This window comes from Erythrolamprus reginae, chromosome 1 (assembly GCF_031021105.1).
Source record: "Erythrolamprus reginae isolate rEryReg1 chromosome 1, rEryReg1.hap1, whole genome shotgun sequence".
NCBI lineage: Eukaryota > Metazoa > Chordata > Lepidosauria > Squamata > Dipsadidae > Erythrolamprus > Erythrolamprus reginae.
This window is the reverse complement of record NC_091950.1, coordinates 366,371,930-366,394,915: the sequence shown is the minus strand read 5'-3', so window position 1 is coordinate 366,394,915 and position 22,986 is coordinate 366,371,930. Positions and strand designations below refer to the sequence as shown.

General features: G+C 37.8%; 1 protein-coding gene across 1 annotated transcript in view; it reads right to left on the bottom strand.

Annotated features, from left to right (window-relative positions):
* KCNH1 (potassium voltage-gated channel subfamily H member 1) overlaps positions 1 to 22,986 on the bottom strand; it is a 257,125-nt gene that overhangs the window by 90,578 nt on the left and 143,561 nt on the right. Inside the window, exon 10 of the mRNA XM_070734479.1 lies at positions 15,029 to 15,225. Coding sequence (XP_070590580.1) covers positions 15,029 to 15,225 — 197 coding nt within the window. The remainder of the gene's footprint in view (positions 1 to 15,028; positions 15,226 to 22,986) is intronic.

Below are 22,986 nucleotides of genomic sequence, written 5' to 3'. Positions count from 1 at the left end.
AGGGAAGGGACAGGAACAGAGGAAGGAAGCAAGGAAACTTATGAAAGGGGAGAGTAAGAGAGGAAGGACTGGAGGGAGGGAGGGAAGAAGGTAGGAAGGAGAAAGAAAAGAAATAGAGGAAGGAAAGGTAAAAGAGAGAAAGAAAAAGAGCAAGAAAGAAAGAAAGAGAAAGAAAGAAAGAAAGAAAGAAAGAAAGAAAGGCAACTTCAAAGAAAGGCTCACTGAGCATCTCTCACTCTCTCTCTCTTTCTATCCCTCTTTCTTTCTTTCTCTTCCTTTCTCTCCTCTTCCTTTATCTCCTCTTTCTCTCCCCCCTCTCTCCCCCTTTCCCTCTCTCTTTCTCTCTCCCTCTCTTGCTATCTCTCCCCCCTTTCCCTCTCTTTCTCCCTCTCTTTCTCTCTCTCCCCCCTCTCTCTTTCTCTCTCTCTCCCCCTCTTTCTCTCTCTTCTTCTCACTTTCTCTCTCTTGTTTTCTTTCTGTCTCTTTTGCTTTCTCTCTCTCTCACTCTTTCTCTCTTGTTTTGTTTCTCACGCTCTTTCTCTCTCTTGTTCTCTCTCTCTTGCTATCTCTTTCTCTCCCCCCCTTTCTCTCACTCTCTCTTTCTCACTTTCTCTCTATCTTGCTGTCTGTTGCTTTCACTCACTCTCGTTCTCTCTCCGTTCTTCTCAGCGGTGACGCGCGCACGCCCTGCCCGCCTCACATTTGCCGAGAGGACTTTCGCCCCGGGCTCTCAGCAAGGGGGTTTGCATGAGAGGCGGGGCCGGCGGAAGGTGATATTCAATGTCGGGGGCGCACGGGCGGTCTTGCGCGCGCTCCCTATCTCCCTGCTAGCCCACTCGGAATACGTATTCAAAATAAGAAAAGCCTTTGCCGGCGAAGGCTTTTCTTATTTTGAATACAGTATTCCGAGTGGGCTAGCAGGGAGATAGGGAGCGCGCGCAAAACCGCCCGTGCGCCCCCGACATTGAATATCACCTTCCGCCGGCCCCGCCTCTCATGCAGCCCCCTTGCTGAGAGCCCGGGGCGAAAGTCCTCTCGGCAAATGTGAGGCGGGCAGGGCGTGCGTTCCGGGTGCGGGAGGAGCTGCGGTGAAAGGCAGGAGGTGGCAGAGGAGCAGAGGGGGCAAATCGGGCGGGCGGTGGGCAGCGCGGAAAGGCCGAGGGGGCCCTGGCGCCGCGGACCGGCTGAAAACCCCCAACGGCCCGGTCCCGGTCCGCGGACCGGCGGTTGGAGACCCCTGCTGTACTGTACTTACCTTGATGCTTTAATGGTTGGTGATATTTACTGAACCCTTGCATCCTGGACACAAACTGTTTCAACTCCTACCCTCAAAACGTCACTACAGAGCACTGCACACCAAAACAGCTAGGCACAAGAACAGTTTTCCCCCGAACGCCATCACTCAAATAATTCTCTCAACACTGTCAAACTTTTTACTAAGTCTGCACTTCTATTTCTTCTATTCCTATCACCCTTTTCCTACCACTTAGGACTGTATGACTGTAACTTGTTGCTTGTTCATTGCTTATTTGACCCCTATGACAATCATTAAGTATTGTACCACATGATTCTTGAGAAATGTATCTTTTTCTTTTATGTGCACTGAGAGCATATGCACCAAGACAAATTCCTTGTGTGTCCAATCACACTTGGCCAATAAAGAATTCTATTCTATTCTGTTCTATTCTGTTCTGTTCTATTCTGTTCTATTCTATTCTATTCTATTCTATATTTTTTCTTCCACCAATCTGAAACCTTCCTGGCCACCTCTACTACTACATTTGAAAAAGTCCAATGAGAAGACATTTTCTCCAATGGCCTTTTTCTTGTTCAGTTTTAATTGAAGTTGGGGAAAGCAGAGAGGTTTCAGAGCACTGAAAAACGACTGCACGATAGAAGAATGGGACATTCACCAGCAACTGTTGTCTTTCTCTTAACTAACAATGTACAAGATAGTACACATCACAGCTGAGAGTTTCACGGACATTTGCTTCCCCTCTGGTATATTTTCTTTTTTCCACACAGAAAATCAAGGAAAGGGTTTGTGCACAATGGTAGCTAAAATCCCATCATGAGTTTGCACTAAGCCTGCAATCAAAACAAAGATACATCTCAAAGTGGCATATCCTTCCATGTCTGCTTCCTTTCTCTTCTCTACTTCCTTGTGTGCTCTGCAAAGAACCAGGTGCTTTGGCAGTAAGAGCAGTGATTATAATCAGAATAAATATATTTAAGTTTTCTGATGCATACCCAGCCAAAGAAATATTTGCACCATTGCAGAAAGACAACTCATCACAAGTACTAAATCATGCCTTTATTGTCACCGGTTGCACCAGCAGTGAGGCAATAATTAGCTATTACCTGGTTTCTGGTATATAATTACATCCGGCTTGCAACCCTCACTCTGAATTGTAAATGGGCTGTCATTCCACCAGATGTTTTGCTAAGTCTCAGAAAGTCAAACAAGATCCATAATTAGCACTCAGCATCCCAGGCCCCTAAAATCAGCTGCTTTTGCAGATACAAAAGTTCTTTTATGTCAGTTGTTTACTCCCATTGAAGTTTCAGCTGACTGCTATAAGCATGAAGTCTGCTGCTTTGTAAGTATTCAAGTACTCGGGCAAAGGTTTTTGCTGACATTCACACTGATTGTTGGGTATTATATGACCAAACTATCTGATCAAGCAATCTTTTGTGCCTTGGTCATTATCTTTAATTGGGTCAATAATCGCGTTACATCGCTTTTTTCATAGTTGCTTTTTCATAGTTGCCATTTTAGTTGCAAAACTCTTTTTTCAACAATGCGTGCTATTAGTGGGTGGGGGGACCGGCGGAGGTCTGTAAAGGGTGGATTTCCAAGCAGCAGACCACAGCCAGATTTATTGTTGGGGGTGGTAGCTACAGTTTACATGACTTTGTGAAATAATATTTTCTCATTCAAACAATTTCACATTAAAACGTTAAAACATAAAATAAAACAAAACATTAAAACAATTTCAATAACTTGGCAAGCATTGCAATAAGCATTCTACACACACAAAAATGCATTTTTGCTTAATCCTACCAAGGCTCATAAATACTGACTTAGTTGACTTAAATTTAGGGGTTTTCGCCTGATAAATATGCTAAAGAAATATTTCTTTTGGCAAATGTTTGAGTTACCACTATGGCTGTTTCTCCACATAAGTCATAAATAACAAATTGATTGAAGTACTTGTAAAACAAGTATTTCCATTAAGGAAGCTTCTAGACAGTTAATTTCTATGTCCCACATCTTCAGGGACTATTACATAGGCTTTCATGAAAAATATACACAAGTTGACACCCCATCAGGCAGGGAGGGTATATTTCAGATCCTGTTGTTAAAAGAATTTTCACCGTTTATTTCCAGGAAGACAACCTTCTCTGCTGTTGGAAATCTTACTCTCAGAAGTGAAGTCGGCCCTCATTATTCTAGTTTTTCAAAAGAGCATTAAGACCAGGTTCTGCCAATTGGCTTGGAGTTTGAAGAGTGATGTGTGACCCTGGGGGTGGTTGGTGATATTGGGACACTTCCTCCAGGTTTTAAGTCTGTAATCATTTAACTTTCTAAAGCTCTCTTTTTTGTCTTTATTTTTAATCTATGCTTCTGTACCACTTTTACATTTTTACTCTAAACCTCTCAAAGTCTCTTAGCTGAGATACACAGTATAGAAATGTGATAAACAAATAAATAAAAGACTTTTAGGGCTAAATGATAAGAGGTACAGTGAAAGCATGCTTACATATATTTAATAAATTTTCCTTCTCCCTCAGAGCTGCTCTTTTAATGCTCGTAATTTTATACATTTCTAAAGGTATCATTTCTTATTTATTTGTCACCTGTATTATTTTTACAAATAACTCTAGGTGGCAAACATATGCAACACTACTTCTTCCTCCTTTCCCCCCCAACAACAATCACCCTATGAGATGAGTTGTGCTGAGAGAGAACTGGCCCAAAGTCACCCATTATTTTATTCCAAAAGTGGGTTTCATTCCTAAGGTGGGACTAGAACTCACAGTCTTCTACTCTAAGTGCTCCTTGTCCACCTCAGGTCATGTCAGATTCGGAGGAGGATGAGCCAGGTCCCTCTGGATACCCTGGGCCAGGGTGGTTGACAGATGAAGCAGAGAGCGAGAATGAAGGAGAAACTGACTTGAGAGAGCCTGAGGAACCACTAGAGGGGGCTGATGTAACACTGGAAGAATGTTCCCAGTTGGAGTATGAGGAAGACATGAGAGTGGAAAGTCAATGGATTGACCCTCGCTATAGAAGATTACTGAGAAGGCAAGAGGAGTTACATAGTAAAAGGTATTAGCTTACAGCCTTAGCCTCTTTGAGGTATGATGTCACTTCCAGACAGTATAAAGGCAAAGGATTGTGGGAAATGGAGTGTGGAGGTTCAACATTGTTCAGTGGAAGAGATGTGAAACTGGGAGTGTGCTTGAACGAAGCTTTAAAACTATGATTTCTGCCTCCATAACACTCATTCTCAGATGGATGCTGGTTGCCAGGAATCTGGTGAGCGTAACACATATGCTTAAATGGACTTTCTTATTTATTAGAATGATAATTAGGCCAAGCTTGGTGTTTTTCCCAGACCTTATTGACATTTAGCTCCCCCCAAAAAATCCTCCTTTCTCCGAGTCTTTTAGAACCTGCTTTCATTATGTGTGCTTGCATCAATAAAGAGTTTGATTTATTCATAAAATAAAGGATTTTTGAGTCAGGGGTTTCGCTTTGAGGGTTGTGCACAGAACACTTTCTAGCCTGCTGCCTTAACCACTAGACCATGATCTCTTGTTTCTACAAGCACTGTTAAGTGTCCTTCAATTTAAAAAGTCCCGTTGCAATAAATGGGAATTAAGTTCAGTTAATTAAAGCTGTGGCAAACCATTTCTGAAAAACTATGCCAAGGAAGCTACCAAGACTTGTCCAGGAAATCTTCAACAATGGGGCATGATTGAAAGGAAGAGGGGCGAAATAGCAACAGGACTTAGATTTTTATACCATTTTACAGTGCTTTTTAGCCCTCAGTTTACAGAGTCAGCATATTGCCCCCAACAGTCTGGGTCCACATTTTGTCGACCTCAGAAGGATGGAAGGCTGAGTCAACCTTGAGCCTGGTGACATTCGAACTGTCAAAGTGCAGGCACCCAACAGGCAGCAGAAGTAGCCTGCAGTACTGCATTCTAACCACTGCACCACTGTGGCTCTGATGAAGGCTACAGTCATAGTCGATTTGCAAAAGATAATTAGCTTGATCTTGATTTATACATCATCCTAAACCATGATTTGTTTAAACATAAGTTTGTTAGATAATCCATGACTGTCTAGAATTACACATCATAGGGTTGTTACAAATAGAAATGACAAGCAGTGGTGTTATAAACCAGTGTTTTTTCAAACTTTAAAATGTGGCTGGAGAATTATAGCAGTTGAAGTCCACACATCAGCAGTAGGTTGCTCCCGGTAGTTAGGGTTTTAAAATCTACTACTGCCACACATCCTAAAGTTATCACATTTGAAAAACATTGTTGTAAACCAAAGAGACAAACTAAAAATAAATACATTTCTCAGTCCATCAAGACTTCTTAAAAGAACTTAAAATATAAATTTGTTGCTATTTTCATTATTATATGCAATTTCTATTTAAGGCTGATGTACTTTCAATATCTGAAAATATGAACCTAGTTTTTAAAAATGAATCAAGAGGTCAATGTGGAGAGAAAATCCAATAAATATTGTACACTATGATGTTTAAACTGCATTTGGCAAAGTCCTCCTGTGCAAACAATTGCAATGAGATAAGGGAACAGGTGTTTTATGGACTGACAATTGATCGAAAGGCAAGAAACAGAAAGAAGGAATAAATATGCCATGCTCAGTTTGCAAGATATTCAGAGTGAGATCTCACGAGGACTAGAGTTGAAAATGACTGTTTTAATTTGTATATGTTAAATAAACCTTTAAAAAAAATACATGAACATTATTGTGTCAACTAATCAGTTTTGAAGGTAGTTTAATTAATTCAAGTAATTGCTAAATCAAAGTTAGCTCGATTAAAGAGAACAGGAAATCATCTCAATTTTATATGATGGCACATACTTTCCTCACAATCCTTAAAATACTTGGGAATCACTGAAAGAAAGTACATAAAGATGTCATTTTAATTACTATTTTAATTTATAGTATGTACATACTGGATTCCCTAATTATAAAATATTTTATAGTGCTTGACATTTCAGAGGAATTTAATATATGGGGAGTCTTTCAGAATAACTTCCATTACCATTTTTTTCATTTATCAGGAACTGTCTAGCAAATTAACCCAAATATGAAATGAGGAAGACGTAAGATATCTGCCTGTTCTCTCTTTCCATTTTTTTCTATTAGGACTTTTCTGCAAACTCTGACACCAGGTATGGCTTCTTCTTAAATGATACTTCAGGTCAATATTTCTGTTCTTTTGTCCTCAAAGCAAAACATTTCAGACTTCAAATCATAAGAAACTAAATGTTTATAAGAGTGCATTACTGTTTCCGACAGGACAATTAGTTGAGCAATTTTTTTTCAAAACAAAACCATTTTTCCACAAAAGGTTCTCATCTGGTATGCTTCATCCAGATTCTTAACAAAACATTTCCTTTTTCTTCTATTTACTTTTCCCAAAATATGCCAAGGTGAATCTGGGTAACCGATTCCAATTTGAAAACAGCTTTTTTTAAACAAATAAATACTCAATATCAATCAGATTTAACTATGTGATTATACACCAGCATCATTGACTGCAATCCAATTAATATAATTATCTCAATAATCAGATAAAAAATGTTATTATAGACTCTTCTCCCTGTAATAAATGTTTTATTGGCAATACCTGAAAAGAGGAAAATTGCCCTGCTTAAAAACATCTTCTCAAATTGGTCCCCTGAGACACTTTTTAAGCTTTAAAAAACACTAAAATAAACCAATTTATTTCTCCTTTCCAGTGTAAACTTAAAATGCCAGTTTTCCTTTTCACATTTCCCTCTTTATTGAGGTCTTGAAGCACACAGAATACATATGGACTTCTGTATTTCTTCTGAGGCATTAAAAAGTTCTTAGCTTTTTGCAGAAAATTATACTTACAGGACTGACATTATTATTCCTTATCATCATTATTATTAAGATTAGGTTCATAATCCAAAAGACAAGAAAGAGGAAGAAATTCTCATTTGCCTGTGGTGGGTGGGTTTGTGTTACATAGGTAGGATAGCTACATCTTTATTATTATTTTTTATGACTGCTGTTGTGTATTTGTAATTTTCAGGTCCTCGGGGACAGCCAAAAGCCAAAGAGACTTTGTTATGATATAACAGGAAGGGAGGTTGGAATTTTTCAGATGGATTTGCCCTCAAAATCCCCCCTCTTAAAAAAGAAACAGAAAAAAAATCTGTAGATATATTAAGCCTGTTGGAGAACAGGCTTTCTAATTGCTTTCTAATTAAAAATCAACAAAAAACTATGCTTTGTTATATGGCAATTTGCCGGAGTTATTCACCAGTGTTACTGGGGTCTTTAGGCTGCCAAGAACACAATATTGGAGGCATCTGTCCCTAAGGTAAAAAAGCATTCTTAGCAATTGTAAGTCTGAAACAGAGTGCTTCAAGAGGTATCAATATTATTATTATTTATTATTATTATTTATTAGATTTGTATGCCGCCCCTCTCCGAAGACTCAGGGCGATTCACAACAGTAATAGAAACAATATAGTAGTGGAACAAATCTAATATTAAAAACATATAAAACCCTATCATTATTTTAAAAACCAAACAGCACATTCATACCAAACATAAAACAAAGTATAAAAAAGCCAGGGGGAAAGGTGTCTCAACTCCCCCATGCCTGGCGGTATAAGTGAGTCTTGAGTAGTTTACGAAAGACAAGGAGGGTGGGGGCAGTTCTAATCTCCAGGGGGAGTTGGTTCCAGAGGGCCGGGGCCGCCACAGAGAAGGCTCTTCCCCTGGGGCCCGCCAAATGACATTGTTTAGTCGACGGGACCCGGAGAAGGCCAACTCTGTGGGACCTTATCGGTTGCTGGGATTCATGCGGTAGCAGGCGGTTCAGGAGGTACTCTATAATTATTATTATTCTACTTATGGTAACTGCAAAGCTCTTCATTCCCAGACTGCTTCACAGATGGGATCTGTTATTACTCAATCAACCACCTCCATTGGGCTGTTACCCCACTGGGGTCCCAAGGCAACTGACAGAAACATGTATTTAAGTCCTTATGGAAAGATAGGAAGGTTGGAGCCAACCTTACATCATGGAGCAAAGTGTTCCAGAGGGCAGGAACAACAGCTCTGAGGTCCCCGAAGAAGGAGTAATAATCATAATAATTAATAATAATTTATTAGATTTGTATGCCGCCCCTCTCCGAGAACTCCGAGTAGTGGAAATGTTGTCATGTAAAACCAAAGGAGGAAAAAATAAAGCTACCGTAAGTCTTCTCTACAGTGAGAGTTTGTCTTATTTTTCTACATTTCTTTATTTCTTCCACATTTTGTGGGTATAACACCAAACCCCCAATGATTTTACCTCTTTCAATTTTCACAGCACTTACAGTATATACTGTATATAACAGTCTGTACACAGAACAGAAAAGTTCTTCAGTGGACAAGCATAAAGCTACTGATAATTTGCCAATTGGATTTGATTTTTTTTGTCTTGTTGCTCAGAAGCAATTAATCTGCAAAATTGTTATTTGTTCTTTTTACTTATCCTCTTTTTGATGCCTTTTTATCTCATTGTCATTTATTTAATTTATTTAATTCAAACAGCATCAACATAGTTGGAAAAGGCTATTTAGGCACTGAATCTAGTTTACTGCTTGGCCCAGGAATGAAATTTAAAACATCCTTGACAAATGTCTACTTAACTTCTGCTTATTTATGCATTGTACTGAAAAAGGGCACTGAATTGCCAACTTTATGCTGAGTGTGACAAGTTCCCACACAAGAATTAAAGGTTGCAACCAGATACTTACAATTATCCATCAACTGATATGTGATTGTTTTGCCTATTCGCTATTATGCTATAAAAATAGTTTTTAACATTATTATTTCCAAACAATAGAACAAACCTAGACTATTTTAACATACCTAGACTATGTTCACAAATAAGCACATAAGAAATCAATCAGATTCTGCAAAGAATTAGATTCATAAATTCAAACAAGATATGTAGGTGCTGCCAAGTGTGCCCCAGGTGCAAATATACAATAAGAAAAAATACTATTGGAAATTCTGCATTGCTTTGCACCCAACAAAGTAGCTACAGAGATATGTTGAACCAGTTTTGCAGTACAGTGGTACCTCAAGATACGAACCCCTCGTCTTACGAACAACTCGTGATACGAACTCGGGGTTCAGAAAAAATTTTCCTCTTTTTACGAACTTTTTTCGAGTTACGAACCGGCGTTCGGAGACTGCTGGGAAGCCGCACGGCTGTTTTAAAAGGTGACAGCCGGGCGGCGGGGCTTCCCAGAAGCCTCCCGAACGCCGGTTCGTAACTCGAACAAAGTTCGTAAGAAGAGGCAAAATTTTGCTGAACCCCGGGTTCGGTTCGGGAGGTTGCTGGGAAGCCCCCCAGGCCGGCTGTCACCTTTTAAAACACCCGCGCCGCTTCGCAGCTGTCTCCTGAAGCCGAATGCTAAAGCCAAAGTTCCGCGTTCGGCTTAGGGAGACAGCTGCGAAGCGGTGCGGCTGTTTTAAAAGGTCGCAGCCGGCCTGGGGGGCTTGCCAGCACCCCCCCGAACCCCAAACCCAGGTTCGGGGGGTGCTGAGAAGCCCCCCAGGCCGGCTGTCACCTTTTAAAATAGCCGCGCGGCTTCCCAGCAGTCGCCGAAAGCTGTTTTTTTGCAGGGGGTTTTTGGTTGCACGGATTAATTGACTTTACATTGTTTCCTATGGGAAACAATGTTTCGTCTTACGAACCTTTCGTCTTACGAACCTCCTCCTTGCACCAATTAAGTTCGTATCATGAGGTATTACTGTATATGTTTGGAGAGAAAAGGGAAGAAGCAATATGTGGGCTGATTAACCTCCATATATCTTCTTCTGAAATGTGCTCGAGCCTTGGAAAAAATGTTTATCTGATGTTATAGCAAACAACTCTATTTGAAATGTGTCAGAATTCAATTCTCCTCTCTTCATGCTCAATTTAGCGCTCATTCTTTCAGGAAGGCAAAATAATGACATTATTAAATCCGTTTGCTACCAACTTTTAATAAATGTTAGCTTTTCTCTCACAGAAGCCTAAAATATACTGTATATTATTCTCTAATGATTTTGTTTCACTCAAACTTGTAAACAAAATGATTATTAATTCTATGCTGAATTTGAAGTTGTTGTAAGAAAATGTGCTAAAATCATTGCACATTGCTAATCAAAAGTTTTATTCTTGGAATTTATTCCCCAGTTAATATACATTTACCATTCTGGTGGATAAAAATGGCTGCAATAATTTTGTCAGATATGTTTCATAAAACAAAAACATACATTTTGAAAATATATTTTCCCCTTTGTAGGAATAGTTTCAGATTTAACAGAATATAACCATGTCAATATTGGCACATTCCATTTCTACTCATGAGAATTTTTGCAGAAAGTTATAGAAATATAAATATATATATACAAAGGTATAGGGTAGTACTTCTCAAACTATTTGTTTCAGTGAAAATGCCTAATATTCTCTCTTCTGGTTTGAAGAGCTTTAAAGGCTGTAAAAGAGATGGGTTAGATTGGAGCCGATTGGATCTTTTTTAGCTGTATTATTGATTATTGTCTGAAATTGTTTCCCTTTGCCTGTGAGAATATGACGTGTCGGCTCGGAAGATGATTCGCCATCTTGGATTTGAGAGTCATCGCAGTAAGGAGATTTGGATGTTAACATCGTAATAGAATGAAAGAGCTTTACAAAGCTATTGGATTAGAATTGTTAAGGACTGCTTAATAATGCCATCTAGCTGGAGACAAATATGGAAAAGAACCGGAGTCAGTGACTGGAAGAAAACTTTAATTATTAATGGTATTTTGCATTTATTTAAGAAGAAAAACAGCGGTATTAGAAGAAGAAAAATTAGTTAAAGTCATCGATGGACTATTTGGCAAGAAAGTATAATCACATGCATTTATTTATGGAGTAAGAATTATGGATTGAAAACTTCTTTGATGATAGTAACATAAAGGAAAAGGGCTCTTTGTGAGGTTTGTATGATAGGTCTATATGAAAATATGAGAGGTTTTCATGATAAAATTTTTTTTAACTATGTTAACTATGTTAAGATGTGAATTATATGGGATATGTGAGGTTCAGATTAATAACAAGTAGAATGGTAGAGGGAATGGATTTCGACTTAGATATTGCATGGTTTATAAGGGGAATTGATTAATATGAACAAAGATTAAATATGATGAATATGAATTAAATATAATGATTGTATAAAAGGACCTTCTTAAGAATTTTAAGGTATTAAAGTACTAAGGTATTAAGGTGGAAATTTAGAAATATGGATTTATCTTTGGAAATATGGATTCCTCTATAAAATGAATAGAGGGAGGGATTGCGATTTGAATTAACAATTCTATTGTTCTGGAAGTTTATTTTATGGAATTATATGGACATGAGTGGAGGAGAGGAGTGAAGTAAATGTTTGTAAGGATATTAGACAATATAAGAATATAAAAATATAAGAATATACAAGAAATATAAGAAAAAAATCTTATGGAATTTAAAGCACAAATAACAATTTTATTCTCTTTAAATAGCTATAACTAGCATGAAATAAGCAGTGAAAATGTAATGTAACAATGGAATGAATTGAGATGGATAAGAAATGAATTGATTTTTGATTTAAACTATTTAATAAGTGAATTAAGATTTCCTAAATGATTTAAACTTTTTATCTTTAATAAGGGTGATAACGAGGATTATGATTTATTTGGTTTAAAGATGATACTTTTATATTAGAGAGGTTATTGACTATCTATCAGAGAGTTTTTAATGTACTACTCAGATTTTAAGATGCAAAAATGGTATAATAATGATGCTGATTATATAAAAAGCTATAATCTAATCCAGAGCAAGAATATTAGAAAATATAAGTATATATATATAAGAAAATAATTTTCCCTTTTTTAGGAAATGAAACAAGTATGGATAAGGGAATGAATTAAGGGAATTAATTTAGATGGATAAGAAATGAACTGATTTCTGATTTATATTTAAAAATTTAATAAGGGAATTAAGACCTTCAACTGATTGTAACTTTTTATTTTTAATGTGAATGACAAGGAAGATTATGATTGTTATATGGTTTAAAGATGATATTGTTTCAGCAATGCTGGGATCAGCAAAAGAGCGATCCAGAGTCTGTTTTAAGGTGGTGCCGTGGTCGAGTGGGGGGGGAGGAGGAGGAAAAGGGGGAAGGAGGAGGAGAAATGGCTCAGCAGCTGAGCCTCCCAAGTCTTTCTCAACCAAGGAGCCAGCCAGAAGGACTGACATGGGAGATGGGGGAAGAAGGGGAACCTCCCGAGCTGCTGCTGAGGGTTGTCAAACACCCAGCCGCTTCAGCTTTCTCCTACCAGGTGCTGGCTCCACCTGTCTCTTCAGGGATCCGCCCAGGTCCTATCCAGGAGGATGTCTAAGCTGGTGGGGGTGGCTTGATGGGAGGCTACCCACCCTGGAGATGCCCATGAAGACCGACTGCAGCACTGGCTAAATCTGCACGGCAGTTTATCTTCAAAAAAAAAGCGGGACATTTTTCAAACGCTGCGGGATGCGGGACAAATCATCAGAAATCAGGACTGTCCCACTGAAAGCAGGACATCTGGTCACCTTAAACAACACCCAAAACAATCTATAATTTTCTCCAATCAGATAAGCCAGTAATCACATGTTTGGATGTTGTAAAATTCCAAATTGCTACAAAATTTTGTAAACACAGTAAAATTTTGTACTCATCTTATCATGAAGTAGTAACAAGAACTATTGAATAGCATGTTAAATAGAAGATTAAAAGGTAGAGGTTCCCCTGGTACACACCTATACACTTTATTTCAGTTGCATTCATTAAATGGCTTGCTCTTTTTGAAATTTGCTAAAGCTGTCCTGAATATTTATATACTTAATTAAGGAGTTAAAAATAAGTACTTGGGGAGGATTAAGTAGACACCATTTTCCACAACTCCCAACTTGTGAGATCATTAAATGTTCTATTCAATGGCATTTGATCTATTTCAGTCAGTATTGCCATTTATTTCTGTTAGTACAGGGTACATGGTTGTTAGGGATTGCCATTGTAAACTGCATATTGTAAACTGTACCAAACTTGTACTTAAAGGGTTAATGTGCACTTAAAGAGTTAACTTGTACTTGAAGAGTTAATATTCAAGGCTGTTTCATCACTTCCTCATTGAAGTTATAAAAGCTCATTATTCTGCTCAGTCACTTCCTTTTACTTTTGCCTGAGAAGGGGGAGTTGTGTTTAAGCTTTGTGCTTGTATAAGCTTCGTGCTTATTATCTATATTGTATTTTGCTTTGTGCTTCTATCTTGTGATTGCTCAGTGCTTATTATTCTGTATTCGCTACGTGCTTATTCTGGATTGTTTATATCTTGTTTATATGTAAATAATACTTATTTAACTAAGTCTGTGTCTTTGGCTTTATCACACATCCACGCTCTGTTAAAATTCTCTGCTCGGTGTTGTCGAAGGTTTCATAGTCTAGCTAACTGAGACAAGCCAACAATTTCTAAATACTGTACCTAGATTTTTGTTATTAACAATCCCAAACAATTAGGAAACTCATATAAGACGGTATGGAAAAGCTAAAAAAAAAAAAAATTTAAGAATGGGAACAATGCTTCTTGGTCACATGAGTGATCCAGGTTCATTATGAATCATAGAGTGAACATGATGAAGTGACTCTAAAAGGTTGCATTTCTCCATACACCAATCTCATCAGCATTCTAGCTCTCTCTTGTCAAAAACAGAAACAAACATTTAGAAGGAGTATGGATATGAAATGCTCACAAAAGTGTCTCTTTTTAAATAAATATAAACACCTTGACTCCACCTGATTTTTTTCTACCATACAGTAGATTAACATAGCTCTCCATAAAGAAGAAAACAAGTTATCCAAACATGAAAGCCTTTTGGATGCTGCTGAAAGGACTAGCAAAAAAATCCCTTTCAGCTCAGATTATGCGCATGTTTAGACAAAAATAAATCCTGATATGCAGAGGTCATAATTAAAGAGAAAGTTAATGTATTTTGCTGTACACATCTAAGCACATGAAACAGTTTTTCCAAGGAGCAGTTGGAAACCTATTCTAGATGTTCCCCAGTAATTCTCACCTTCAAACCATGCTTTGTCTTTTGCCACCATGCAAATCAGTTGGACACAATTGAAACAAAAAATAATACCATGCCTCTGATTTGTTTACATCTTCAAAGAGCAAGTCTGAGGCTGGAATCAAGAGTCAACGAAGCAGGAAAAGGTCAGAGGCTTTTCACAACTAATAAACAATTAAGTTAAAAGTATTATTTTCCCTAGTTCACAAAGTTCAGAGTTCTCAGCAAGAATTTCAATATATAATTTCAAATTGCTGCTGCACTGAGATAATAATGAATTAAAACAATTATACACCTTTTGACTGTATCAGGATAAGTCAATTTATCTGAATGTTGATTTTTGCTTGGCTCCTGTTGACGTCACTGATTTTGATTGTAATTTTTCTTTCATTTTACTAATGTACAGTATACCAATCATTTATGCTGGGCAACCATACAAATCTAAATAAATAAATACTTTCTTCTTGCCAAGAACACTTGGAAACTATTGTGTAATGTAGTACAGTTAGCATGCTAAGAATTTTCCATCCATAGTGTTTATTATCTAAAAATGCAATTCCAATAAGCTCTTAGCTCTTCTTTCTAGCCACGCCATCATACCTTACCCTTTTTCGCAAATTGTAGGTCAGGATGAGATTCCTGGAGAAAGAATGCGAAAAGGCTGTGTAGAACTCCAGCACTTTCTGTAAGGCATCCCTTTTAATTACATGAAGGTCACAGTAAGTCAAAGCCCTTACATTTGCACACGACTGGGCAAGAGTTGTTTCTTTCCAGAAGACATCACCAAAGACATCCCCTTTGCCTAGCGGGCAAAAAAGATCTGCAATCAATTAATTGCTTCCATGTTAAGACAATTATCAAAATGTAACTGCAAGAAAGTTCCCACCATTATGAAAAGTGCATGCCTTATTTTATGCAATATATTAAACACAAAGGAACCCTTTAACTATAATGAGAGACTAGATCCAACCTTTCGTCTTTGTAGCAATAAGTATCCAATGAATATCATTTTATGTCAGACCTAATCAACAACCAAAAATTTATATAAATTCAATCAGTAGAATACATTATGAGAATAATTTGCATTCTTACAAAAAGATTACTAATGTAAACACACCACAGGCTTATTTATTTATAGCTATATTTTATGAACTTTAGCATTTCACAGCAATTATAAAATATTGCAATAAATCAGCCACAGTAAATTTTTAAAAAGTTACAGTTAAAATTACATAGCATAACCCGGCCAATGTCTTAATTCACCCAAGTAAATTGAACTCAAACATTTAGTGAGACAGACAGAAGAACAAAGTGCACTGGAGTTTGTAATAGTTTGTGGAAGTTCTATCAGTGTAGCCAATGTCACCTCCAGGACTAGGATCATCTCAGACAAATAATAATAATAATTAATAATAATTTATTGGATTTTTATGCCGCCCCTCTCCATAGACTTGGGGCGGCTAACAACAATGATAAAAACAGCATGTGACAATCCAATAATAAAACAACTAATATCCTTCCAGACCCCACACCTCTCATTTCCTCGAAATGGGGTACTACAAAACATAGAGCCACAGTGGTGCAGCAGGTAGAGTGCTGTACTGCAGGCCACTGACGCTGACTGTAGATCTGAAGGTCAGCGGTTCAAATCTCATCACCGGCTCAAGGTTGACTCAGCCTTCCATCCTTCCGAGGTGGGTAAAACAAGGACCCGGATTGTGGGGGCAATATGCTGGCTCTGTTAAAAAGTGCTATTGCTAACATGTTGTAAGCCGCCCTGAGTCTAAGGAGAAGGGCGGCATAAAAATTGAATAAATTGAATTGAATTGGGTTGAATTTCCTGAGAAAACATCTTGGACTGGTTGAACCCAGCTGGATGACATGGTGCTGAGGAGATCCAGGTATCGAGTCTTACTAAGTGATAATGTATATCAAGATATTTATATATTTAACTCACTCTTCAGCATAATAATTTTGACAAAGGCATCCATGGATATATAACAAAAAGTATAAATACTATTTAACAGCTTGATTTCTTTTTTTTAACAGGGCTTCACAGCACAGAAGGAAAAATAAATACATGTCATCTCAGATTGTCTCAAAGTAATTCTCTCCAGCCATGTTTTTGTTTGATTTTAAGACCAAATCATGTCATTTTAAAGCATGACTGTTATGTTCTTACATTCACATCTATTTTATACAGACTAATGACCACAATTGAGCTCAAAATTTTTGTCACTAAGTGAGACATTTATTAAGTGAACTTTTCCCATTTTATGACCTTTCTTGCCATAGTTGTTATGTGAATCTCTGCAGTTATTAAGTTAGTAACATGATTATTAAGCGTGATATGTATATGCAGGGATGGGCTATAAGCCGTAACAGTGGGAACGCCGTTCCAGTGGCGGCAATGGAGTGAGTAGATTTGCTCCATTGCCGCCGGGCATGCACGCGGGGTCAGCGAGGTGAGCAGTGGCTGGCAGCAAGGGCAGCGAGGCAAATGGGAGTGAGCAGTGGGGGCAGCGGCAGCAGTCACCTACCTTGTTTTGACCTATTTCCGGGCCTTTTTGCTTCTGCAAAAAGATGAACCGGAATATAAGATGAACTTTAGGAAGATAACAAGGAAAAAAAGGCCTCTTCCCCCCAGCAATTTGCCAAACAGCAATACAGCTGTGTATTTCTGTGTATGTGTGTCTGATAGAAATAGCACAGAATTGGAGAAATGTAAATTAGGGCAGTATATTAAAATAAAAATAAATGTTGTTTTATCTATGCTGGTCTGTTCTTGCCTATTGCAGCCCCCTACACAATAAAGCGAATGTGACTTTCCCATTGACTTTGCTTATCAGGTGGTTACATGACCCCCAAGATATTGTAACTGTCATAAATATGAATCAGTTGCCAAGCATTCAAATTTTAACCATGTGGATTATGGGGATGCCACAATAGTAGTACAGTATGTGTAAAAAACAATCATTGTAACTTCAAATGACCACCAAATGAACCTCCCACATACCTTCCAGAGACCAATAAGAGCACACAGAGCTGGCCTCCTCCAGGTCCCATCGACTAAACAATGTAGGTTGGCGGGACCGCTTTCTCTGTGGCTGCCCCAGCTCTATGGAACCAACTACCCCCCAAGGTCCATACTGCTCCCACTATACTGGCCTTCTGCAAGGCCACAAAGACCTGGCTTTGCCGGCAGGCCTGGGGGCCATGAATTGTCCATCTTTCATGGCCAAATTTTATTTTATGAATGGTGTGCATGCATAAGATTTGATTGGTTTTTATATAAATGGGTTTTATCGGGGTTAGCTTTTAGAGATTATATTCGACTTCTTTTTATTGCTTGTATCTTTTTGTATTGTATTATATTATGTTGTAAGACGCCCTGAGTCCTTCAGGATTGGGTGGCATAGAAGTTGAGTAAGTAAGTAAGTAAGTAAGTAAATAAATTAAGTAAATAAATAAATAATTAATAAACTGTTGTAAGTCAAGAACTACCTTTAAGTAGATATGTTTACCAGATCCGAAACAAAACAAAAATTTAACCCTTTAAATATTTATTTATGTATTTTCTTGTTTTTATTACTTTTTTACAAATAACTCAAGGCAACAACACACACCATCTTTTACTGATTCCTATTTTCCCTACAACACCCACCCTGTAAGGTGAGGTGAGACGAGAGAGAGTGATGGCCCAAAGTCACCGAGCTGGTTTTCATGGCTAAGGCAGAATTAAATACTTTCTTAATCTGGCACCTTAATCACTCAACCAAACTGGCCCTTTTTTTGGAATCAGTTTAGATTAATAAGAAATTAGGTTTAATGAAAATGTTCAAAATCATTGGAACTGTTTTTTTGGTTTTTTTTAAAAAAGAGATTCTATAGATCTTTGCTGTATCACTTTCATATTGCCTTCAAACTTGATATAGTAGTGCATGCACTATTTTCTAAAGTAACAGAGACACACATTATTACCGTATTTTTCAGAGTAGAAGACACACTGGAGTATAAGATGCACCTTAGTTTTTTGGGAGGAAAATATGGGGGGAAAACTGCCTACCAGGTATTCATCTGGCTAGCGTTCTTAGTCTGGTCAGCTTCAGCATATTATTTTATCCTCTAGTTAGGGATTTTAAAAAGTTTCTTGGGAGCGAGTAACAATGAAAAAAGCCTGCAAAGATTTAGGGCTGGAAGAAACATTCTTCGGAAGGAGTAGCAATGAAAAATATCTGCAAGCTGGGAAGAGCCTGGAAGATCGTTAACACCTCATTAGGGCTGACAAGAAAAGCTTCGAAAAAGCTACATTCTGAGTATAAAACAGACCCAAATTTTCAGTTTCTTTTAGTTGGGGAAATGTGCATCTTATATTCCCAAAAATATGGTAGGTTATTTTATTGTATTTATTTTATTTATTTGTTTGTTTGTTTTGTCCAAGACACAATAATACACAATGAGGGTTATAGAGGATATATTGTATTAAAGGGAGAATAGAGGAGAAAATAAAGGATAGAATGTATTAAAGGGAGAATAGAGGAGAAAATAAAGGAGTGAAATATAACTATGAGAGAATAGCAGCAAAAGATAGAGGGATAGAAGAGAAGATATAGGAAATATGGGAGAGACAATAGGACAGGGGACAGTAGGTTGGAAGGGAAAGAAAAGGAAAGGGAGAGGGAGAAAGAAAGGAAGGGAAAGGGGAGAGGGAAGGAGAGAAGCTAAAGGGATGAAGAAGGGCAGAGAGAGAGGAGGGGAAGAGAAGGAAGGGAAAGGGGAGAGAAAGGAGGAGAGAGGGAAGGAGAGGAGGGGAGGTAAATGGATGGAGAAATCAAGGGAAGGGGAGAGGAAAGAGGGGAGGAGTGGAGAGAGGAAGTAAATGGATGAAGAAGGGCAGAGAGAAAGAGGGAAAGGAAGGAAGTCTTCGGAGAGGGGCGGCATACAAATCTAACAAATTATCATCATCATCATCATCATTATTATTATTATTATTATTATTATCATCATCATTATTATTAAGGAAGAGAAAGGGGAGAGGAAGGAGGAGAGGAAGGAAGGTGAATGGATGAAGAAGGGCAGAGAGTTGCAGAGTTGCTAGCTCCATGGAGCCCAGTTTGGCTACATGAACACCAACGTTGGTGAGATTGTTTGAGGACACAGAAGAGTAGCTAGAGATTTTTCTGGAGAGGTTATGGTTGAAGGCTCAGGTAACAAAGGTTTGAATGCTATACCTATGAGGTTGGGAATAGTTATCCATCTGGGTTTAATTCTGGATTATCGAAACTTGAAGAAATCACAAGCAGGAACCATATTAAAACTGAACACCACTTTCCTAGACCTACATTGAGTTCCTTTCTTCTTTCCTTTTTCTAATGGAAAATACCAAATTTGACCTCAGGTTTTTTAATCCTACACAAATAGATGGTGTTTTCAGAGGGAGAACTCTTGTTTTCTAATAGAAAGTATCAAATTTGAGCTTTTAAAAAAAAAATCCTACACAAATAGATGGTGTTTTCAGAGGGAGCGCTCTTACTGTTATCACTCAAAATATATTATGTAACTATTCCATTTTTCTCTCTTTTAAAAGATATTTTATAGAAAAAGGCAGAAACACAAAAGGGTTAAAGATACAAAAAGGAGAGAATCATGTTGAACATCTCTGCTCCAAATTCCATGAACAAAGCAAGATAAGTAAAAAAGCCTCTGAAAACACCCAGAAAATGAAGAGTAGAAAAAAAATATCCTTTTTAGAAACATGAAGTTTGAAGCATCTTATAGCTTTATCATTATGCTAGGCCAGATATTATCTTAATTTAAATTTTATTTTATTTATTTATTTTGTCAAGTATGTATTGGTAGTATACAAAGATGTAACAATGTTTATATACATGAAACGTTAGGGCTGGGGACTCTAGGCACGCTGGTGCACTTATGCACGCCCCTTAGTGACTTCTTAGGAATCATTGAGGTCAACAGTGGATAGTCTAAGGCAGGGGTCCCCAAACATTTTACACAGGGGGCCAGTTCACTGTCCCTCGGACTGTTGGAGGGCCTATAAAACAAACCTATGAACAAATCCCTATGCACACTGCACATACCTTATTTTAAAGTAAAAAACAAATGGTAACGTACTATTTAGAGGGGGCGGGGAAGGAGTCTGAAATTCATATATGTTTATGTTTTGTTTTTAATTTTCTTTTGTTAACATCTGATTGGCTATACAAGGTTTTCTTGGCTTATTGAAAAATGTATAAAGAAAGAAGGAAGCACTTTGGCATAATGGTTAATAAGTTAGAAATATAATTGGTGTACTTTTTTGAGGAGGGAATTTAATTAAAAGAAAATGAATGTAACTGGGTGACAAAATTAGAAAAAAAACTTTTGCAACTTTTTTGATGATTGATATTAGTTACTAACAAAATACCGCATTTTATTCATGGAAAATTAGATGTGCTCCGTAGTTTGGGGACCGCTGGTCTAAGGGTAAAGTTTTGGGGTTAGGTGATGATACTGCAATCAGGTAGAGAGTTTCATGTATTAACTAGTATTCGGTGACTAAAAGTCGTACTAAAATCAAACTAAATTGAAGTGAAAACTAGTTGACACCAATTTTCTCCATGTTTACAAACTCCTGGAAAAGAGAGATATCTTCTCATGTTGCACAATATCTGCTTGCCAGGAAAGAAAAAATCAGAAAGGCAATTATAAGTCTAATGGTTCAAGGTGCCAGCTCTTCTCTTTAAAATCAAATCAGAGCAACCAGTCTTATTGCTGGACACCGTGAGTTGGTTGCCTCAGTCTCCAGATGCTAAGTAAAGATTGGATTATTATTAGAGCTACAATTTGTTGAGTATGCTAAAGTACTGTGAGCTTTAGATATAATATTTTTATGCGGGAATTTCCTGCAACCTGAACATTTTTTCCAGGTAAAAATGGCAGAAGGGTATATTTTACATAGATTGGGATAATAGCCTATGTTATGAAGCTAGAAGGGATTAATGTGCATTGAAATTACTGAGACAGACTATTGCAACAACCCAGTAGGATGCTAGTTTACAGTATACTGTGTACAGTTGGTGGGCTTACTTCCAGAAAAGTAAGCCTATGATTGGAGAATCTTCTTCTCTCAAGGAAAAATGGCAGAATTCCAATACACTGTTAACTCCCTGTAACTACCCATGCACTACTCATTTCTTGATATAATAAAAGTATCAGTAAATATTTTATACAATATATAATTGGAAAGTGGATTCAATATTCCCCAGGGTCTGTTTTCCCCAACCTTTCAAATAAGTTGAGCTTCAGTTCTCAGGATATCCAGCTAGGATTTCCATTTAATTGCTGTTTTGTCATTTACTCTTGATTCGACAAATTTCCAAGCGCTGTTTGTAGATTTTCAGAGTAAGATCCTTTGCTTTTCTGGGCAAGGTTGTGATATTTTTGTGCTTCTCTATAAATCTATTCCTCTGGGATACAACTAGCATCTCTGGCACCTCTATATAAATGAAGTAAAGCAATAAAGCAAAGCCATTTCAAATAAACATTACAAGAACAAATCTATCTGAACACGTTAAGATGGCAATTAGATAAAATTAAAGCAGCAGGATTTTCCTTCCCTGAAGCAAATGGACCATTTAACACTCTCCTCATACAGAACAAAAGATACACAAAGTTCTCCATAGGAATAACATTATTTTCTTTAAATTCTTCCTCAGGGATTATGGTTATGTAAATAATAACTTTGGCGATCTAAGGACACAAAAACCATGCTTGCCTTCAGTGCAAAGTGTTATCTTATTCAGAGTAAATAAATGAAACCACCCACCCCCTGGTGATGGTAAACAAATTAAAACGTTCAGGTTTGCGTCACAAAAGTAGGCTTTTTATACATGCTTATGCCACAGTCATAATAATCCTTTTACTCATAATGTTTTATATTAAGAGGCAGTTCCCAATCTGGCAAAACTGGTTCATTTCACTCTAGCTAAATTTCAGGATAGCAGGTGAGAAACAGGGCCTTGGCTTCTCTGATAAACCAATTTCAGAAAGTATACATAAGAAGAAAAAAAACCCTATGTCCATTGGCCTCAGATTGAAGAAAGAAAGGAAGGAAGGAAGGAGGGAGGGAAGGAAGGAAGGAAGGAAGGAAGGAGGGAAGGGAGGAGGGAGGGAGGGAAGGAAGGAGGGAGGGAAGGAAGGAAGGAGGGAAGGAAGGAGGGAGGGAGGGAAGGAAGGAAGGAAGGAAGGAAGGAAGGAAGGAGGGAAGGAAGGAGAGAAGGAAGGAAGGAAGGAGGGAGGGAAGGAAGGAAGGAGGGAAGGAAGGAAGGAAGGAAGGAGGGAAGGAGGGAGGGAAGGAAGGAAGGAAGGAAGGAAGAAAGAAAGAAAGAAAGAAAGAAAGAAAGAAAGAAAGAAAGAAAGAAAGAATTATGAAGTTCCTGAAGAGAATGTGGAGGAGTGCACGGAACATCACACAAAGCCAGGTGTCCTGTGAATCTAATCCAGGCTGTAATAATAGGTACATACTACACATATTTGGGATTACATCTTACAGAACTTCATGGGA